This window comes from Astyanax mexicanus, chromosome 11 (assembly GCF_023375975.1).
Source record: "Astyanax mexicanus isolate ESR-SI-001 chromosome 11, AstMex3_surface, whole genome shotgun sequence".
NCBI classification, from domain to species: Eukaryota; Metazoa; Chordata; class Actinopteri; order Characiformes; family Acestrorhamphidae; genus Astyanax; species Astyanax mexicanus.
Window position 1 is genome coordinate 33,676,290 of NC_064418.1, and position 23,579 is coordinate 33,699,868.

Genomic DNA, 23,579 nt, shown 5'->3' on the forward strand with positions numbered 1-23,579 from the left:
TGTTCTTTTTGGGACCAGCTTCAGTATCACAGCCTTCTGAGCACCAAGAGGTAACTATTAACAGGGCGTTCCCCCACACAAAAAAACACACACACACGCGCACACACACACACGCATATATACATACATCCTTTGGTTTGGAAATGTATTCAGGCCCTTCAGGTGTGTCCACACATGGCCCACCCTAATGCTCATATTTCCAGACAGGCAAAATAATGGCACTATGGGAATAGCCTTGAATCTGGCATGCTCTGTGTTTACAAGACCTTAGCACATAACAGACCTCAGACATATATTTTTTTTCTCTCTCTAACTCTTTCCTTCCCTGCTCTCTCTCTCTTCTTCCCTCACCCCCCTCCCAACAAATGAACCGTATTTTGTTTAATATATAACCAGCATGTCAGGTTCTCGGCCAAATTCTATAGTTTAAATGAGCTCATGTAACCATTAGAGTGTCAGGGCGATGTAATCCAGTAATACTGAGGCCCATTGATAAAGTGCTTGGAGAAAACCTGACAGTATCAGATCTCGGACACCTGAACCTTCACCTAATTTCTGCTCCCTCTGTTACTGTAAATGCAGCTCTTACGATGCAGTAAATGGAAAGGAGTGTATGTGAAATCCATTATTTTCACATGAAGCAGATTTACAGTGAGATACTGTGTGATTAATATTATTTTCCCATTTCTTTATCAGACACATGAGTCTATATAACTCTTCACAAAATAGTTTTATTATAAGTTATGATTGATTGATACACTCAAGAACAAACAATCAAGAAAAAAGTTTTTTCTAAGCATTAGTTGTTGATGGGAGCTAGTTCACACATGTTGAGCATGCAAGCAGAGCTGGAACTTGTGAAACCCTGGTGTCTGTGACTTTGGAAATGCCTGTGTAGTGAACACAAAAAAAACACAAAGAGAAGCGCCAAACAAACCAAGGGTGTCTCAGGATGGGATGGTGGGAACACAGTGATGTCATTGCCTAAATCAATCTGCTCTTCAACACCAGGGTTATCTTAGTTCAGTGCCATCATGGAAGGATGAACTGTGTACAGTTACAGTGGGAGATTGAGTAGAACTTTGTATCAGTGGCCTTGTGGAGATTTAGATTGGGGTTTCTTTGTTGATTGAGCATTCTGAGTTGTTGTACTGTGCAAGTTTAGATTAATCATTTTGTGTTACTTTTGGTTGCAGTTAACATAATATTGAGTAATGCTGCAACAATTAACTGACTTTGTTAATTAATAATCTGTTAATAACCTGTTTCAGTCTTATTTACTATCAACGTTATTTTTTTGTTTGCATTTATGCTTATTTTAAATGCTTTTAGAAAAGGAACTAAAATTATTTATTTCTATTTTTTATCTCATTTTCTTCCCAATTTACAAGGCCAACTACCCAACCCACTCTTATTAGGGCTAGGAATGCCCCAACACCAGGGGACAGGGCACATGCCTCCTCCGACACAAGTCAGCCACCACCTCTTTTCCAACTCGTGCAGATGTAGCATTGCTGAGGTGATCTTTAAGTTTAAGGCGTTTAAGCATTTTAGACACTCTTAGTTAATCTATTTTAACCTGGCATTATGCAGTTTGCTGTGACTAATACGGACAGGATTTACATGAAAACGTTGTTTCTAAATATAGCTGGAAATGTAAGCATTAACCAGGTCAGCCTACTGTTCATGTTGCAGCAATAGTGTGAAATATGATCTCCAGTTGTAGTTATTGAGTAACCATATGAATCAACATGTAAACTCAAAAGTGTGATTGGTTAGCCATTTGTTGCCCTTCTGTTGTCACTGTGGCAACCAGTGTGGACTAATAATGATTTGCAAGCAAATACAACTAGTATCTGACCAGTCAAATTGGATGTGGATACTTGTAAATTCAATCCACTTTCTGAACAGATCTGATTTAACATGCAGTGTGAACAAAACCCAGTAGCAATCAAATCAACAGCCAGGCCACTACCGAGCTTTCCGGATTCAGAACTAAGTATTAGCCTGCATCACGCTTCTTAATTTCCGTGGGGTTTCACCATGCACGCATTTTGGGGGTTTATTGAGTGTTTACAGTGTGTGTTTTTAAGGTCTGATGGAGTTCACATATTTTAAGTGTTTTGTTTGGTTCAGTCACTGATTACTCTGCTTCTTGTTAAGTGTTAATTAAATCTGTTATGGTGTGTTCAGGAGAACACACTGGTCTGATAAGTGTGTGAGTTGGAGTGTGTGTGTTTATGTGTGTGTGCATGCAGACACACACACACAATGCCTGAGGAAAGGCTCCCTTTGATCTTTTAAATGGCTATTTGTGTGCAAGTGGCTTTGGGTCCAAGGGTCCATCCTGCTGGCTGCTAAGTAGCAAACCCCACTGCCCCATTTCTGTTTATTTTTCAGTGTGAAGTCAGATGGAGCGGAGTGTATGTCTATTGCGGAGGAGAAATTTTTAATATCTACCTCCTGTAAAACAGAAGCCATGAACATGGGGCACATCCCTGTGTATGTGTATTTTGTTGCCAAGTTAAAGTCCAGAATGTTTAGACACCTAGGCTATGTTAATAAAAATAAATAATTGCTTAATAATAATAATTTCTGCATACATGCACTGTGCTAGTACACTAATATCTATTATACCACAGTTAGTTCACACCCTGCAACGTGATTGGCTGAAAGGCATTCCTTGAGTGCCATTATCAGCTGGTAATGCACTGTAACCGAAGCTCTTCATGTATCACTCCGTCACATACAGGTAACCTAGCAATGATGCAGCGCTTACAAGCCAAACAGCGCAGCTACAAACAGAGCAGTAATGGAACTATTTTAACTCGCGGAGTGTTTATAACCAAACAGATCATATTTTCTCATTTTCTTTAACTCAAAATCTTTCAATAAACAGCGATAATTAAATTATGGTATAATCACAATAATACACTGGAAGTTAGTGCTATAACATGTAATATGTAATGTAACATGTAATGCTGATCTACGACACTTGGCACAGCAGCAAAATTACACGTTACAGCACTTCCTCTTTTGTATTATTGCTTAAGTGTACAATGTAAAGAACTACCTCCAAATTCACTTTGTCCAAGTAAATAAAAACAGGAAAAAATTAATATTCAAGTAGACACTGGCTAAATCCACTCATATTTGCAGTAGAGAGGAAAATTATATTTCTTTCTGTAGAGTTACAAATGTAAATGTTTAAGCAAAGTGTCCCCTACAATGTTACCATAGTTGACAACTAGCAATCTCTTACAACCTCTTAGCAACACCCTTAGCAACCATCTGGAAACCATAGTGACTGACTAGCAACCATATTGTGACACCATATCATCTACCTGAAAAACCATAGCAATTACCTTGCAACCACAAAACATGATAGCATCCACAGGGAAACCACTGTAACCACCAAGCAACTCCACACTGACCACCTGTTGAAAAATAGCGTTAAAAATATCTTTTGACTGATGAAGTTCAACTCACTAATGCCTGATCAAACAGCTGTAATCCAGTGTGATTCTTAGTGAAGCACATTAACCGTTTGCTGCTTACTCTCTGTAGTGCAGCACAAAAAAATGAAACACCCCTTTTATTTTATAGTTCCTCCCTCCCAAAAAAGACCAGTTGTTTCATCAGTGGTTTATCTATAAGAGAGATAACAAAAAGGTCAGGAGTTCACTGTAGATGTGCTGTTTGCATCTGGCATTGCTGTTTTAGCTTTCCCTACTGCTCTCCTCACTGAGCTCACAGGGAGTGTGTGTTACTGCTGTTTATCTCTCTGACAGACTGTAGATGAATAGTTTACCTCCATCTCTGTGATCATTTAGGAGCATGACTCAAGTAATGCCCTACTATCTTTAGTCTTGTGCTTTCAAAGAGAGGAGGAATAATCATCTCCACACAACAGAGACAGCATCTTCCCTTCTCTTCAGGTGTCCTGCTCCAGGTCCAGCTTTTAGAATAAGCTTAGATGTGGCTTTATTTAAAGTTCTGTTGGGTGATGTTATGTGGTTAGGTAGAATGTCCTGGAAAGTTAATTGAGATGGAAATCAGGTTTTACCCAGCCTATAGCACTTCACTTATCATCAGTAAAGATCTATTATTCACTGTGTCCAAACATACTGCTTTCTGACAAGTAGTCAAATATGTGCAAACACAGCATACTAACAAACTTTAATTATTTTTCTCAAACAATTGCCCAAAGCCTCTTATAATACTACTTTTTTAGAGTGCCATCCAGTGTTATGAGCTTAGTTTGTTTATTTATTTATAATTGTTCCTCCCGTAATAATTAATTTCCCACACTTAACACAATTTATTCATGCATTTTATTTAAACACACATAACTGCTGGTGCTTAGCACACTAAATGTGATTATTTTAATCACCCTCTTATTCATTTTTGCAAACTTTACCAATCTCAGTTGTCTCTTTAATTTTTTTCCAAATGCAACTCAAACTTGGATGTGTCAGATTTCTGCCCCTTTCTTTTTAGCTCTCTGAATGAGAGCTGAAATTCTCCATGCTTCATTTACTTTCCCAAAATAGAAAAGAGCCCACAGAGTACTGAGTTTACCATTTCATAATTAGACAATTAAAAAAACAGCCTCAATGGAGAAAGCCAGTATTCACCAAAGCAAAAAAATTGTGCAAAAAAGTAAAAATACTACAGCCAAAATGGAATTTCTGTTGATGTGTCAAGCTGTAAGTAACATGACTTTCCTTTCAGTGCCACGGGTGACCAGTGACAGAAGAAATGACTCTCCCTACTGATGGTCCGATCATGACATACAGTTTTTTAAAGGTTGTTTTAACATTCTAGAATGCAAAGGCTAAAGCTGTTCTAAAAACATGGCTTTTTGCACTACTTTCCCAGAACTGTCTAGTGTGTTTGTGCTCTTAGTTGTGTTGTGAAAACAATATATTTTTGAGACATTCTACCTGTTTGCATGCTTTTTTTTTACTTTTGTGACATACACAACTAAAAAAAGTCTGTCTAAAGGCCTTAATTCTAACCATTGTATTAGACAAGGTACAGATTTCTTGTTGTGTTTTTTACAATGACATTAAAATGTGATCCATCCTAGAAGGCGGTATCTCTGTTGAGTAAATTAGGCACAAGTTTACTCACTGGCCGTTGAAGTACATCAGAACACCAGGCATGCAGGAGAATCCCTCCAGTTGTAGACTCTTTGCTTATGTTAGGGATTATGTTGCTCTGTCAGTGGAGCCGTGCTCTGTGTGAGAATCTGCTCCATTTAAACATGCTCAATAGGCCTCAGCCCAGACTTCCTATTGTCCATTGTCAACTGTTGTTCTCGTGACCTACTCGGCTTGTATGTGGAACCCTTGTCTAATGGCCTGTGCTAATGCCAATCAAATTCTGCCATTAACCTCTCACCTCGCCATGGCTGCTCTGAGAGGCCAGCCCAGTGTGGAAACACATCACCACAGCAACCATTGACCGTCCACCACCCTGTACGGGAAACCGGAATTGGCCTCTTGAGCTTTCAGAAAACACAAACACACCATTAACATGAAAAACAGAACATGTTAAGACAGTGTGTTTCACTGCTTTGACTGGTTTTAATGAGTTGAAATGTGTCTTATAGAGCTCTGAATACATAAATCTGTGTGTTGTGTTGGCTTCCTCAGATCCATGATTCATAAAACATTGGTGTTGTTTGCAAAACATTATGAAACCTTAATAGCCTGATGTTAATGCTGGAAAATTATTAAAATAAAATAAAAAATGTAATTTAGAATTTTGATTGTATTTAAAAGAGTAGCTCCTTTCAACCTTACAAGAGTATTTTATATTAAACAAGTTTGAAATGTTGCAGCGCCTTTATACAAGGAGGTCTATTATGATAATGAGTTCTATAAAAATGTCGACCAGGTTCTAATTTAAAACCCTGAAAACCTGAAGAAACGCAAATAAATAAGCTCTACATCCCCTTGTCTCCTTATTCTTAGTGTAACACAAACCCAGAACAGATGCCCCTGCAAGCTAGTAGCTTGCTGTTTTATATTGCCCCCTCCATATTTCTTCTGTTTTTGCATATTAATTACACCAAATAGTTTGGGTTCCTCAATTAAGATGTAATATAAGACGAGTTGGTGAACATGAGGGAACACAAAGCATAGTCTTCCCATTCTTTCACATCGCTGAGGAAAAATAATGGCCTTTAACTGCTTTAAAGGGGACATGAAACACTTCAAGTATTTAGTATAATTCACAAGATGTATTTTCACTCTAACAAATTGTATAAGTTTAACAGTTGTCAGTGAAGCGGAATTAAAATAATAAGCAATCTAAATGTCATTTTTTTAAGTAAGGGCAGCGCCATCTTGTCCCAGCGCTGAAAGTGACGTCACGAGGTTGGTTCTCGCACGCCTCACTACTATAATCTATGAGAATACCGTAATTTAGATCCTCAATAGATCATAAAATCCAAACCAAAACTCAATGCAGATCGGGGGGGCACTTTTGTATTGTCCCTGTGTGTAGTAATACTGGGAGTAGTGAAATTTAATAGGGTGAGGAATGAGAAATATTCACTTTCACTTTCATACCTTCAGCGGGGGCTCGCAGCGCTGAAGCGTGAGAATCCTCAAGTTAGCTGTAATGCTAGGGGTTAGTGGCGAGCACTTTCTAGACCAGGACTATGTGAAGGAGAGGGGTTTGAGTCAGGAGCATTAGCGCCGGATAAATAAGCTGCAGTCCGAGGCTTTTTTCCTCCGTTTTTTATTTTTCCTCTGATCAGCTGGGATGTACAGACCTTCCGAATGTGTAACGTTACTATGAGAGCAGCAGCTGTACGAGCCAAACAACGCGCTCACCCAGCAGAGCAGCGAGAGGTACCGTTACCGAAAGTCTAGATAAAATGACAATTTAAAGAGAACATAGCTAGCGTTAGCTACTTAGCTAGCTATCTTATTATAGCTAGCCAACGCTAGCTAACTAGCCAACACTAACTAGATGAAGCTAAGTAACGTTACCCAGTAAGCCTTATAACTTCTAAACTGAACGGTTTATCAACCAAACAGCGCCTTGGTGTTTCAATATCCACTTAAATCATGTTCGTTTCATTCAGTCTTAATAGACTTTGGACTTTACATGTTAAATAGCTAAATGTATATAAAATAGCTGGTTAACTGGATGGTAGTACCTGCTGTGGTCGCGCTGCAGGGTTCTGCACGGCTCCACGTAGAGAGAGAATAAACACTCCCAAAACCCCTCGCTCTCGGAAAAGCATCTGAAAAGTCCTGCTCAGGTTTATACAGGAAAGATCTCTGAGTAAATGCTCCATGTTAGCCTAGTTCAGCTTCATCTTCATCCATAATCTCCACATACAATAAGCGCTTTTCCTCTAGCTATATGCCTGGGATCTTAAACCAACCAACCTCGTGACGTCACCAGCGCTGCACGGGCAACATGGCGGCGCCCTAGCTCAAACGTAACAAACATAAATATATTATAATTTAGTGTGTAAACATTTTATATAAAAATTCCCCCCCAAATAAATTCCATTATATTTAATCCCTTAGAAAACTTGTACAAACTGAAATGTTTCATGTCCCCTTTAATTGATCCACATTATATTGCATTTTATCTTAGGGACCTGCCAAAGTGTCTCAGCAGGGTTCAAGTCAAGACTTTCAAAACGATGTGACTTGCTGACCATAGACTAAAGACCTGACATTGTCCTGCAGGATTTTCTGAAAAAAAAAAGTAGAATCTATGGTTCTGTAATTAGTAGAGATGGACCGATGGGGCCAAATGCCACATTAATGCCACACAGATGCCAGACAAACCTGGTACTGATTCACCTAATTACATCCACGCCTAAGCAAACACTGGTAATTTACACTGATAGTAAATAAACACAAGAGTGTTACTGACCAAAATAAAAGCTTTTCAGGAGAGAGATAAGTTACGTGTAAATATTTATAAGACACCATCATTTTTATATTTTATATATGTCAATACCGCAGGAACGTGTATCCCAACATCAGCCACCTCACAGCCTGTTTTTGGGAGTTAACTTACTGCTTAAAATAGGTCATATTTACTGTTAATATATAACTAATATATTATTTTATTAAGAACAACAGTAATCTAGAGCTGTTGTTCTTCCAGCTAGAGCTTAGATTGGGCTAAAAATCCAGCCTGACTCTGCCTGCCCTCTGTTATTACGAGCGCGGACCTAATTTAAACTCCGCATTTTTATAATAGTTAATAATAGTTGGATTGAGCGAAATGTTTTAATGATGCTAATAAACAGTACAACACAGAATAAGACTTTTTTTTATTTTACGAAACTGACAGCGCTGTGTTTTCTCCACAGCGAGGACGTGAATCACTTATCTAACCAACCTGTACTGATTTCTGTCCCCAATAACCCTTTCAATAACCTCTAATAGACTTTAATAGTCTTCAGTAGTCTTCTACAGTCTTACCTGCAGCCGTGTTCACTAAACCGCGCAGTTCTGAACATTCTGAGGTGATCAGCGCGCAAACTGCACCGTGCCTTTAATTTTATCTGAGCGGAACTGCGGCTTCCTCAGCGAGTCCAGTATAAACCGATACGGAGTGGAGGAGCTGGAGTGTGAACACACAGAAGCAGCAGAGAGGAGCGAAAACTTGTGCATATCCAGCTCTAAGAACACTGACTATAGTCCCCTGCTGTTGTTAGCTTGTGAGCTAACTAGCTTCGTGACTGATGCGGCTGTTAAAAGCTCTGTGACTGCTCCTGAGGTTAGCTGCTGTAGAGAGCGGTATTATCCTGTTATTGTGGTTAAAACCTTTTTCTGTTCACTATGAGGTGCATTAGTCCTACATATGAACTGCAGAAACTAAAAACGCTCCAGACTGACTGAGCTTTTCCTGTAGCCCGTGGCTGGGCTGTAGCTCTGTGACTGAGTGAAGAGAGCGGGGCTTGTGCTGCTGCTGCAGATCCGACTAGTGGTTGGATGAGGAACTGCAGCTTCCTGTGAGCGAGCAGTTTCTCCGGCCATCCACACACAGCACTGCTTAACCCCACACTCCTGAATCAGATCGGCTAAAATCAGAGGAATATCGGCCGATCGCCGATACCGTATTTTTACCGTATTATACCGATACACTGCCGATCGATCGTTCCATCACTAGTAATTAGTTACCCTAATAACCCTGGCTTCCAAGACTTCGCCTAATTTATCGGTCTGCAGGAATTTACTGTAAAAACCGTGGGTGCAATTAAATTGATTTTTGGAGATGGGAGACAAGTCTTTGTTTATCTTGCTACTCTTCATGTGATACAACTTTGCCCAGTCATTTTTATACTGTCCTTACCCAAGTATAGTGGACTTGCAGTTTCTTAGATATTAATCTGAAATCTGATTAGGCCTTCTTAGTATATTGTTTTAACATAGTCATTACAATATCTCAAGGTCAGTTTTCAATATTGAGCAGCTCTAGTTTTGTTGGCTGGATACTTCTAAAGAGTTTCACCACTAGAGATTAATGGATTTATGAAAATGGATTGCGCTTTGGTTCTGTGGACTCCTAGAGCTTTAGAAATGGCATTTAGCATAATTCACATTGCTAAAAATGTTTGATTTAATTGGTAATTGGCAGCAATCAAGCGTGATTGTGCCTATTTTATCTGATACCATTAATTAAGTCAATTTAATGAATGTGTTGATTGCGTAAGGGGCCAATTATTTTTTTCACACAGTGCCAATTGGTTTTGGATACCTTATTTATTAAGAACAATCTTACATGTTGGACTATAGTGTTCCTTTTATTCTATTTGTTGATTAAAGAGAGCAAAAACAAGCTTATACATTTTAGTTTCAAAATATTAAAGATACAGTACTTTGATTATGAGAAACTACTGTCCTTGTGTTGTCTTTGTTTGTGCCTTTGGATGCTAGAAAGATGTTAATAATGTCTGCAGACCTTCCCACACACTCTATAATAGCTTCACCATGGCTGTGCCCTTCTGTTTCCTGTGTTTCTGTGCAGAGTCTTTCTGGACTTTATGGAGCATGTGTGAATTTAACACACTGCTGCTGATGCTGCTCTTTTACTGGCACACCTGGCCTGCCTGCAGCCATTAAATGTCTGTTGCCATCATTAACGTGACACAAACATACACGGCCACTTAAAATGGCTTTGTGCCGGTTTCAGTCCGAAAGTGTGTTTTTAAGAGCCCTCTCGTATTCCTGTGCCCTCTTTTGAGATAAATATGTGGCTGAGAACATCGCTTTGGTGCGGGCACTTTTCCCAGGCCAGCAGAAATGAAGCGCTTATGAAGAGAAATGGGAAATGTCATGGCTCTTGGCCTCCTCTGTGTGTTCCCTTGAGGCTACTGGGAAAGACATTCCACAGAGCTCTGCACTAACGCTGAGCCACATTGTCCAGCAGACCATCAGTCCAACAGCCCACAGCATCGGCTAGGATTAATCGACTCATTTGTTCCCATCAAGGATCTTTAGCAGATGGCCTCCGGGCCTTAAAGACCTGTTTCTAATGCATTCCAATTAAACAGGATTAGCTTCTGTCTTGAAGAGATCTGGAAATTATATTCACATGTGTTTTCATTTTTTGATTTATGATGCTGGCACAAGGGAAGGCTGACAGTGTAGCACTGTTGAATGTCACAGAAATGTCATAATGTGTGAAGGAGAGAGAGACAGCGGGAGAGACATGTTCATCCCCAGGCCTAAAAGATGTAATTTCTGTCTTTCATATCAGTCTGTCACTCTGTCTCTGTCTAGGCTGAGTCATATATTAGAGTACTGTATTATTTGAGCCAGAGGGAGATTTAAAATATGTAAATGGGTAAAAAGTTGTGTACCACAATACATAGAACCAATCATGTGGCTTGGTTAGCTTTCTTGTTGTCTTTGTTGCATTATACAGCTATGATCTTTACAGTTAACTCATATGATTCTGGGTATTGTAAAACATGATCATTGGTCAGCATCTGATTTGTAAACCATCCACAAGACTGATAATTCATGTAGCAGATACAGATTTTTTTGTTTACTGGTAATGTTAGGTAGTTTAAAGTTGATGAAGAGGTTGGATGCAGTGCTTTGGTTAGCACCACAAATTTCAGCTGTTCTAAATATGCATCAATATCTTTCTCATTGTGCAGCCACTACTATTTTCTCCTGTTCTGTGATATATTTGTTTCAGGATTTGATCAGATTAATTTACCTTTTTCTCCAGTCCAGCATATTTTGTTAATTTTGGCACAATATTATGTTCCAGACATAAGGACACATCTTTTGGGACTTACAAAACCAGTTAGCTTGGAATCAGTTATTGTAAATCGCCTTAATGTATAGGTTTTTTGGTTAGCAACTACAACCACAGGCTAAGTCGATAGAAAATTTGGTTACGGATAACAGGGTTGGGTGTTCGATACCCAGGTGTGCCAGGCTGCCACTATTGCACCCTTCAGTAAGGTTTATAACACTATTCACTGCTCCATGCATCACAGCAATGCATCACAGCAATGGCTGTCCACTGCTCTGTGCACGTATAATCTCTATATCTCTATGTGAGTGTGCTCTCCAGTGTTTATTTGTGGGTTTACGGCACTGATGGGTAAATGTAGGGCTGTGAATTAACAAGTGTCTGGTGATTTGATATGCATCACAATACTGGGTTTGCAGTACACTATATTACAATATATTGTGGTACTGTACGCAGGGCAATATGTTGGGACAGTGAGTTTTTGTGATCCGAAGAGAGCCCATTAACGTGAATGAGCTGGTACAATGACTGATTATAAAGAGAGTTCTACTTTATGTATGTTTTTTTACATGTTGGATCTTTAAACATTTGTTATATTGCAACTCTTTATGCTTTTATACTATCATTACATCAATGGCATGTTGCTTATTGCATTTATATCTGGGACCATCCAATAAAAATAATTATCTTGACTAGCCTTATCTATACTAAAACTTTTTTATCAAATTGGGGAGTAGCAACAAAACTTTTTTATTATTTATTATGTAAGTATGATTAACACTGATACATTTACTTACTGTGTTTACTATATCTGATTTTTTCACATTGTATGTATCACGTGTTATTGGGGGTTGAAAGAGTTTTGATTACAAATTTAAATCATATCTATGCTTGTATGCTTGGATATGTTTTACAGTAGATTGTGTGTGGGAGTAAAACTGAGTTGCTAAACAGTGGGACAGCTTTGTAATCAAGTTCAAAATGGCAGCTTCATGCTGTGTAATCCCAGTGTATATAACCCCCAAACTCCCACAACTCTGATCAATCCCTCACTCTATCTCTCTTTCTCTCCCTCTCTCTCTTTTGTCAGTGTTGCTCATGGTGTCTCTGTAGTGAAAATGAGCAGCTCATTGGGGTTCAGTCTTGCAGCAGAATCCCCCACTGCTGCACTGTCCTGAAGCTGGTCTGCTTTGTGCCTCTGACAAAGAGAATCTGCATTAATTATTTTTCGCTCTTATAGTCGTCTATCAAATAAACTGACAGGACGCTAATAGAGGCCAGAGGAACACATACACACACACATGCACATCCTCCCTCACTAACACTTAGTGTTTCTAATCAGGTTGTTGTTAAAAAGGATGAAGTAGCAGTTTTTTTGTTGTTCTACTGTATGGAGGTGCATGTGTAACTTGTTTGAACAAACTGTATTTGTACTATTTGCTTGCTGTTGTTTAGTTAAGTTTGTTGTGCATCTTAATGCTATGTTCTAGAACCTAATATCTGTTGCCCGTGTGAAAATCCACACCAAGAGCACAAAGTGTCCATAATTAGTAGCTTGCCTTAGGCCCTGTTCACGCCTATTATTACCATCTGTCCCAAGTGATCTGATCACACATGGACAGCGAGAAGTGTGGTTGTTTACACCTGGTATTTCATTTTGGCTCCAGTTATCAAATCTCATGGCTGCACACATTTCCAATTGTCCAGGTGCCTCGTGAGTCAGCCAGAGGCAACAGTGGTAAGAAAATCTCTCTCAGAGCATGAAGGATGAAACCTTGAGATGAGCAAAGACTGAAAAGTGCAACCCATCCTTTTTTGGCTGACTCTAGGTAGCAAAACAAGAATACATGGAAGCAGTTTATCTTGATGAATGACAGACCTGGTGTACCTAATGGTTATAGTAGATCAGAGGAATCCAGTGACTAATGTAAAACCATTTAAAATGGTTATCTAAAAAATAGTATGTGGGTGAGTTTATTGGAAAATTGAGGTCTGATAATTGTACCTTGTTTGGTCTGGATCTTTGTCCACTTCAGTTTAGTCTAAACGAAAATTGCAGATGTAATGCCTTCTTTGGTCCTAACCAAAGATTTAAAATCTGCTTTTAAATAAACGAGGTAGTCTTGGTTTGTTTGCATTGTGAAAACACCTTTCTAGATGGTTTGGACTTTTGGACCAATTACAGGAATTTGAGGCAGGTGTTCTGCTACTATTCCACTATCATCAGCTTGTACATTCATGTATTTACTGTACCAGCCAGTACAAGTTTGGACACACATCTTCTCATTCATTATATTTTCCTTTGTTTTATTGCATTGTAAATTTAATATTAAAGCTATACAGGAACACATGCTTAATTATCTTGTAAACACAAAAGTGTTAAACTAACCAGATTGTGCTGAACAATAGTTGCTGCTTTTCCTTCACATTGTGAAGCTCCAGCTCATCCCAAATCCCAAATAATGTCAATTGGGTTTAGGTCCGGGGATTGTAGAGGACAAACACTTTTTTGTTAACTATTTAATTTCACACGTGTCCCTTAATTGTTTTCGTGTCTCTTATATTAATATACGTAGAATATATATGTGTGTAGAAAATAAATAAAATAAATAAAGAAAAACTTTGAATGAGGTGTGTCCAAACTCTACTATCAACTTGTCAGCAGCTAATTATTTGGATCAATTGAGACTACAGGTGTGAATAAATGCCAGGTGTTAATGGGTAACTATATAATGGGTTGGTGGTTTTAATAAAATAATAAAATATGTTTATGCACAACATGAAAATATTTGGTGCCCTTTAAAACCCCTTAAACCCAGAAATAATGTTCAGTATTGATACATTTTGTGAGAGAAACTTTAAAACAATAGAAAATGAACTGAAAAACATGCAGATATACTCATCTGAATAGCATTCAGCATTGTGACCATTATCCTTGAATGGAGGAAGACACTGAGACAGGAGCTCATAAAGGAAGTATGCAGACAGAAATCTAGACTAATTTAATGTACCTGACATTTATTTTCAGTGGGTGTGCGAGTTTGCAAAATACGCAGATGTCACATGGAATGTCCACTAAACCCTGCGGCTATTGAGCTTATTTTTTAGAATTCATGGAAAGGCCTGTCATGGTATCTGATTTTTATTGGATGATATATTGTGGTGGAAATAATTGTTACAAGTTCTGTCTTTTTTATATATTAATAGTTTGGTAGATGTGTGTTTTTGGCAATTCTAACTTTGTGTCAAATATGTGTTGCATATTTTTAATGCTGTATTAAAAAGAAAAACAAATACAAAAACAAACAAAAAGGCGATAAAGTCAATAGTTACCGTAATTACAATGACCAGCCTAATCATGGATGGGTTCCACAAAAATATAGGCTAATCCATTAAGAAAAGTTCTATTATGAAACTTTGTGAATTTGAATCAATAAAATCATGTATCCTGTACCCTGTTAGACTATATTATAGATAATATAGTTACACACTATAAACTACAGTAAATGTAATAGGTAATTATATAAACTAGGTAACAATATAGATTAGTACACAAAACATACTAACCCTTTTCTGTACAAACTGGAAGTGTTGAAGTGTTTCTAAGCCATAATACCTTGCTGCAAATTTTGCCTCCATTGTGAGTGCACTTGCATTGTTATCTGACCATATATATATTTTTTTTTCCCAGATATGGGAAGCAACTCCTCCCTTTTCAATGTTAATGTTGCATTCTGGGATAAGATTGGTCGTTAAAACTACATAGTGTTACAAAAACTAGTTAGTTTTGCTAACTAATATGCAATTAGTACACACCCAGTATTCACACACAAAAATCTCTCAATGTTCTTTTTCCTTTAAAATAATCATAATTATGTCCTCCAAAGCATAACTCCTCCATTTCAGTAAGTGATAGCTTTGGCTGCCAAATTAATATCTTGATAAAAAATGACCAGCGCATAGGTTGGCACTCTATCAACTCTCTGGCTCTGTCCTGACTCTCCAGAAATGGAAAAGGATGGAGTGAGTCTGTAATCATTTTCACATCCTCTAGCTGCAGTGTATAATTAGTAAAGGCTGGTTTCCTCTGCCTCAGCAAGGCTGAAATTGCAGTGCTGGACTGGGCTGGTCTGGTCCAGGCCAGGAGTTCAGGAATAGACGTTGGTTGAGGTGAATTCAGGCTATGGTTCATTTTTACCCTTTCATGTACATTTTGTGATTTTGCTTTAATATGTGCTATTCCTGGGCTTTAGCTCTTTCACTCGGGTGCTCTTGCTCTCATGCAGTTGCTCTTGCGCTCTCTTTCTCTCTCCCTCTTTCTCTCTCTCTCTCTCTCTCTCTCTGTGGTCAGATCATGATTCCTTCTTTTGTGTGGACGGTGCTGGCCTGGCAGCTCTTCATGTGGCATCTCTTGTTTTCCAGGCTGTGGTTGGAAATGACAGATTGGTCTCTGAACCATGTGACGTGGATCAAAATGTCCCTGTTTAGGAAAACTTTTTTAGCTTCTTGTTCTTGTGTTGACAGTGCTCGCTTTGGAAATGTTCTCTATTTGTGGCCTATTTCTATTATTGATGACAGCTAGGTCTGTGGACGATATATTGTCCCAGAATTTTTTGCGATACATGATATTCTTGCAATTTAAAGACCTCTGACATAATGATTACAGAATAGCATAAAAAAGCAATTATACACTTTTTAAATACAACATTGAATGTATCGTTTATTCTAATTAGTTTGAGAATGATATACTTATTTCTTTACCTACTTTAGTCCACACTGTGTGTATGGAGTCACAGTTATTGAAGCATGACTAGCTAAAATACTGTATATAAGACTGTTATATATGTGAACAAACATACAAATAAACACAATATATATATACACTACCGTTCAAAAGTTTGGGGTCACTCAAACAATTTTGTGTTTTCCATGAAAAGTCACACTTATTCACCACCATACGTTGTGAAATGAATAGAAAATAGAGTCAAGACATTGACAAGGTTAGAAATAATGATTTGTATTTGAAATAACATTGTTTTTACATCAAACTTTGCTTTCATCAAAGAATCCTCCATTTGCAGCAATTACAGCATTGCACACCTTTGGCATTCTAGCTGTTAATTTGTTTAGGTAAGCTGGAGAAATTGCACCCCACGCTTCTAGAAGCAGCTCCCACAAGTTGGATTGGTTGGATGGGCACTTCTGGCGTACCATACGGTCAAGCTGCTCCCACAACAGCTCAATGGGGTTCAGATCTGGTGACTGCGCTGGCCACTCCATTACCAATAGAATACCAGCTGCCTGCTTCTGCTGTAAATAGTTCTTGCACAATTTGGAGGTGTGTTTAGGGTCACTGTCCTGTTGCAGGACGAAATTGGCTCCGATCAGGCGCTGTCCACTGGGTATGGCATGGCGTTGCAAAATGGAGTGATAGCCTTCCTTATTCAGAATCCCTTTTACCCTGTACAAATCTCCCACCTTACCAGCACCAAAGCAACCCCAGACCATCACATTACCTCCACCATGCTTAACAGATGGCGTCAGGCATTCTTCCAGCATCTTTTCATTTGTTCTGCGTCTCACAAACGTTCTTCTTTGTGATCCAAACACCTCAAACTTGGATTCATCCGTCCACAACACTTTTTCCAGTCTTCCTCTGTCCAATGTCTGTGTTCTTTTGCACATCTTAATCTTTTTCTTTTATTAGCCAGTCTCAGATTTGGCTTTTTCTTTGCCACTCTGCCCTGAAGCCCAAAATCCCGCAGCCACCTCTTCACTGTAGATGTTGACACTGGTGTTTTGCTGGTACTATTTAATGAAGATGCCAGTTGGGGACCTGTGAGGCGTCTGTTTCTCAAACTAGAGACTCTAATGTACTTATCTTCTTGCTTAGTTGTGCAACGCGGCCTCCCACTACTTTTTCTACTCTGGTTAGAGCCTGTTTGTGCTGTCCTCTGAAGGGAGTAATACACACCGTTGTAGGAAATCTTCAATTTCTTAGCAATTTCTCGCATGGAATAGCCTTGCTATTTCTAAGAACAAGAATAGACTGTCGAGTTTCAGATGAAAGTTCTCTTTTTCTGGCCATTTTGAGCGTTTAATTGACCCCACAAATGTGATGCTCCAGAAACTCAATCTGCTCAAAGGAAGGTCAGTTTTGTAGCTTCTGTAATGAGCTAGACTGTTTTCAGGTGTGTGAACATGATTGCACAAGGGTTTTCTAATCATCAATTAGCCTTCTGAGCCAATGAGCAAACACATTGTACCATTAGAACACTGGAGTGATAGTTGCTGGAAATGGGCCTCTATACACCTATGTAGATATTGCACCAAAACCAGACATTTGCAGCTAGAATAGTCATTTACCACATTAGCAATGTACAGAGTGTATTTGTTTAAAGTTAGGACTAGTTTAAAGTTATCTTCATTGAAAAGTACAGTGCTTTTCCTTAAAAAATAAGGACGTTTCAATGTGACCCCAAACTTTTGAACGGTAGTGTATATATATATATATATATATATATATATATATATATATATATATATATATATATATATATATTTAATTATTAAAAAGTATTAAGGTTATGTTCATTTATCGTGCGATAAATCGATATTGCAATTATTGTGACAGGCCTAATGACAGCATCAATTAAATGAGCTCCATATTTATGAACAGCAAGGATGCCATCTCTGCCTGACAGTTTTAAAAAATGTACAGCAAATTCAAGATTTAAGATTTTTATTGTCACGTCACAGAGTACAGGTGTACATGTAAGTGAAAAACTTGAATGCAGATTCCCACCAATGTGCAAAGAATAATATTTACAAGAAGAGTAATAAAATATAATATAAAATAAGAAATACAGATAGCTTTACAGTATAAACACTGGTACAAGCTAGCTTGTAGTGCGGTTAGCAGCTAATACTAATGCTGCTCTAGCAGTGCTAGTCGTGGTGATAAATCCAGAGGTGATTTTTATCGTCCTGTAGCCTGCTGTTAACCCTGACTAGCACTGCTGGAGCAGCATTAGCGTTACCCGCTAACCACGTTAAGCGCTAGCTCTTTGGCCATTTTGAGGTGAGTATTATCGGCCTGTAGCCTGCTGTTTACCCCAGCTAGCGCTGCTGGAGCAGCGTTAGCATTACTATTAGCAGTTAGCTTTTGTAGATTAGCTTATATTCAAAGGTAAAAGTGCTTTTAGGTTCACATTTTTTTTTGCTTTAGAGTTTAATTTTAGTCGTAATACTTCTTTTCAGGAACTGTTGAATGTTAAATGCTTTTATGAGATGGGATGTAAACAAACATTTGGATATATAGTGTTGTTTATAGATTTTTGTTTTTACTGCGTTACTCATTTTCTCAGTTTGTGTAACCATCAATAGTGACGGTGGTGTTTATTAAAGCAAGGTATTATGTAGGCAATACATGTCAAAACTAGAGAAATATGTCCACCTCTAAAATAATACTAATGTTGATTAGTATACAGTAAGTTAGTGCTAGGCTAACACAGTTTTCTCACAGTATGGGTCCCACCAATTGCAGAATAAGACATGATTGGTTAGTTCTGCTGTCACGTCTTATTTAAAGTGGTTTTTAATCCTGCGCGTTACATCTTGAGTCCAGCTCTTTAAGGCTTAACCAGTGGGAGAGCTCACATGGCTGTCTACCTACAATAGACAAATCAGGACTTAAATCAAATCCTGTCTAGAGGCCCCGAAGGCCTACTGATGATACTAATTTCAAAGATTGCAGAACCTAAAAGTACAGGCTTTTAATTTGATACAGATCACATAAAACAATCATTTAGAGGGCATGCCTTATATAGATATTTCTTCCACACATCTTGGAAACCAGAATGGTTAAAAAGATGAGCATTCACGAGAAGTCTATGAGCACCAGGGCCCCCTTTTCATGCACTCCATGACCAGCTTTTTCTTTTCACTGGTGTGGCTGGTTGTGGCTGTTGACACTAGTGCTCTGTAGAAATGAGCACCAGCTCTTTGTGCAAGTGTCTGTTGTGGCCCCTTGTCGGTTCAGAACCCAGACGCTTGCTCTTTAGTAGTTAGAGTATGTTTCTGTGTGGAATAATTCTGGGCTAGGCTGAATTTTGAAGGCACAAACTCTGTTTGCTTTTTCTATACTTTTTTCGTAATTGTAATTACGTGTACACCATCTACATACACACAGCTACTTTACCATATAAAGGAATTTGTAGGCCGAAAGCAAATTCCTGGACCTGGATTTCCTGGGAATTTTTCTCGTGCCCTTTGAGATCATAGTGTTTCTCTAGAGATCATAAGGATCAGAGCTTTATCCCCACAAAGTTATTCATGAGAGCCAGAGAAAGTCTGGAGTCTGGCCGAGGTGTTACTAAGGGGCACAACTGCTTCCTGTTTGCTGGCATTCTTGAATGTTTACGTACCTTTTAAACAGTAGACATCTTTGTTTTGTGGTGTTGATTGGAGAGAGACATTTCTTTGCAGTAAAGAATAGTGTTTTTCTTCACCTTTTCAACGTTCTGGCTGCAGAGCACTACACTTTCTAAACACATATGACTACCTCCTTCAATTTGTGTGTGTTTAGGTTGCTTTGGTAAGTGTACGGTTCCTCCAGGGTAAGGTTTGAGCTGTGGCTGAAGTTTGATGTTGCTTTGGGCATTAGAGTCTCAGCCCATGCTTGCGTTTTGGAAACAGAATCTGACTTTCTCATCAGTTTCCCTCAGCCAGAGAGGAGACTGGGAGTGTGTTAGACTCGTTTGCTGAAAGAGGCCCACTGCAGCTCAGGGAGATAGTTATAGGATGCAGAGTTCAGGCCTTCTGTGTCTAGCAGAAAGAGATATTAGCCTACATGACATTAGGGCTTTCTCCTGGAGTCTCGCTGACTGCACTGGTCACAACTGGGAGTTCTCGCATTGCTGATTTTCAGCCAATAATGATGCACAAGCAGCATGTTGCCATGGATGTCAAGAGGGGTTTGAGACTCCCCTGCCCCCTCAACTCCATTGGCCACTAATTCTAAGGAAACAAACTTTGAGATTCAGTTTATATAAATACATCAACCTTGATAATAGGATGGATATGCGTCAGTATACTTTACCGAAGATATGCGACTATAGGCAGCATCAAATGCAGGAGGATAGTTTCTGCAGTTTATAAAAGCATCTTGTGAGTAACGATTGACCTTGCAACAGAACAGAGGTGCAAAATCATATATAAAGCTTATCAGGGCCCATAATGTGGAGAACTTTTGTCTGACCTTCAGACAGACACATGCAGATTAAAGTAATAAACATGACAGGATTTATTATAGTCTCCTAAAACAAGGGAGCAGTTTATTAAAAGTGATTTCTAATAGTGGATTACCTGAATTTTCTCCCAATTTACATGGCCAATTACCCAATCCACTCATTAGGACTCCCCGTATCACTAGTGATGCTTCAACACCAGGAGGGTGAAGACTATCACATGCCTCCTACAACACATGTGAAGTCAGCCACCGCCTCTTCTGCTGCAGCATTGCCAAGTAGCATCACAGACTCGGTTCTGACCAAGGACAATTGTGCTCTCTCAGGGCTCTGGTAGCTGAAGGCAAGCTACATAAACAGGATTCAAACCGGCGATCTCCTGATCATAGTGAGAGCATCTTAGTCTGCTGGACCACTTGGAGCTCCCTCAGCATATTTCTTAAGGAGACAATATTTACCTTGCTTCAGGGAACAATGTGAAGTATTTGCAGAGAAAACAAACAGACAGTACAGATGTTGCATAGAGAATTTGCTTGTAAGCTTCACAGACACTATGTGACAAAGCCTGTTATCAGGCATGTCATCATAAATCATTGTGTTTAGGACAATGTATTGTCCAGAGATTATTGCAATGAACTACAGTAATGTCATTTTAACATAACTTTAGTAGTATAATAATACTATTACACTATTTTAAAGAATGTTTAACTAATGTAAATATAATGTAATGTAACATGTTTTGGTCATTGCAACTTGGAAAAACATAATCAGCTATCAAAGTTTATTGTGTGCACTGCGTTATTTTCATACACCACTGCTGCTGTACTACTTACAGACTTGAGCCCCACCTTTACTCTAAAACAGAGAGCAGAACAGAGTATCAGTGACTGCTCATATATATAAGAGACAGTCATTCATTTATAAACAAATATGCAAAAAAAACAACAACAAATGGCCGATTTGAGGTCAGCTAATTCATAGAGACTGTATACTATATGATAAGTTAAAGTTAATAATATATTGATTGTGACAGGTCTGCATGGGAATGTTACGTAAAAGACAGAGCAGCAAAATCAGATCTTTTTTCTTGTCTAATTTAAAGCACGCTGAGGACTTCAGCCGTTGTCTAAAACACAGAATGTATGTACTTGTCGCTGTGTGCTTAGCACTAAAAACTATTCTATTGGTTGATATTTTGAGATACTTACTGTTTAATTTGAAATAAAGCACATGACAACTCATTTAAGGCTGTGATTGGGAAGTACAATATGATTTCCTCTGGGATTATCTGTTGGAGCACTTCTCTTCTCTCTAAATTTCTCTCTACTCTACATTTGATGGATTATGCAAAGAAGAATTGTGGTTCTTAATCCTCTTTTAATTTCTCTTTGGAGGGGGAACTGTGGATACTTTATTTGTTTTTACTGGAAAGTACTTTGGTAATTCCGTGGTTGGAAGCATGTCAGACACATTATACATGTGCAACCACAGCCACTAACTTCAGAAGGCAGATAAGATACTAACGATCTGTGTTTTAACCTGTTTAACTCTGAATGACTAAATTAATACATGAAGTCTTTATTGTTGCAGCCTTCACTTTACTGTATTATACAACCTTTCCACAGTTCAAACTGGGCTTTAGATTGATGGCCTTATTACTGTGTGATTACTAAATTAAAAAATAAAAGTATTTTTTGATCTGATCAACATTTATCTGTTTTTTGTTCTAGTTGGTGAGCCGCACTTGCTTGGTGCCCAGAGGAAAGGGCTGGGCAGTGCTGTACAGGACCCTGCCAGTATTGCTCCTTGTCCTGCTGAAGAGAGGCTGAGGCTCAGCTTGTCTAAAGGAGTGTCCATGTCCCTGCCGTCCTCACCCCTGCTGCCCCGACAGAACTATATGATGCCCTCGCGGTCCTGCAAGAAATCTCCAGGTATTTTTCTTTGTCTGATTTTTAAATGTTGTGTTGTGTTGAGATTGATGAACAGGGATATGGAGTAGTTGAGTTGAGATATTGCTAAGAGGTCATCCTGTTAAAAATGGCATATGGTAGCCATGTGTGACCTTTCTGGATCAGAAGAACTGAAGCTAGACAGAGGCACACACAAGACCGTGATGGTACATATTACATTGCACTGGATTGTCAATAATAGTATTGGTTCCAATGTCTTGCAAATGCACTCTGACCTTTTTCAGCTGGGATTTATAAAAATATTTTTAGAGCGTTCAATTATCGATGCTAGGGTTATAGGTTTGATATCTGGGTTTTCTAAACTGCCACTGTTGGGCATGAGCAAGGCCCTTAACCCTCACTTCTCCCTAAGTGCCAAAGCGGATGCTGAAAAACACTCTGGATATGTGTGCTGTCTTACTGTGTGTGTGTTTGCTCACTAATGTGTGTATCAGAATCACTTTTATTTGCCATTGGAATTAGAGATTTAATTAGAGATTTAATTTATGTCAATATAAGTCAAAAGTAATCCACCTTAATCTTAATCTACCTTGATCTTAAATATCCTGATCTTACTAGTAGCAACATTGAGTTTATATTGTTACATACAACCCCTAAAAATAACTGATGGAAATATCTTGTGTGTGTTGGTAAGAGATTAAATATTAACAATTAAAGGTTAGTATTTGATGACACTACATATAAAGTAAATTTACTGGGCAATATATTTAGCTCTCTGTTTGCAAAGCAAAAAATCTATTTCATTCTTTTATTTCTCTTAGTTTCATTTTTTATCCTGGTCTCTGTCGCTTGTTCCTTGTCTCTCTTTGTCAGTTTGTGTGTGTGTGTATTCTCAGTTTGGTTTGCTCTGCAACCCCCAAAGTTAAGGACAAGGCGGTCAGCAGCTGTAACCATCAAAGCCCATCACTAAACTTGTTTAAACCTGGCTTTGTGTTTACAGAGGGCTTAGCAGAGAGGGCTGAATTCTGTTAGGTGGTCACTTTGGGCATGCGCTCACATCTGGGGCTCATGTGTGTTGTATCAGCACTTCTCTTTGAAAAGGGTTGAATGCTTTGAACCTGCCGCAAGCGTAGTGTGACACGCTCAGACTGTTCGTCTGTTG

General features: G+C 38.7%; 1 protein-coding gene across 3 annotated transcripts in view; it reads left to right on the forward strand.

Annotated features, from left to right (window-relative positions):
- The window catches only part of tanc1b (tetratricopeptide repeat, ankyrin repeat and coiled-coil containing 1b), a 168,612-nt gene that overhangs the window by 25,145 nt on the left and 119,888 nt on the right, over positions 1–23,579 (forward strand). For all 3 annotated transcript variants that reach the window (XM_049484700.1, XM_049484701.1, XM_049484704.1), the window contains exon 3: positions 22,238–22,438. In XM_049484700.1, coding sequence (XP_049340657.1) covers positions 22,238–22,438 — 201 coding nt within the window. The remainder of the gene's footprint in view (positions 1–22,237; positions 22,439–23,579) is intronic.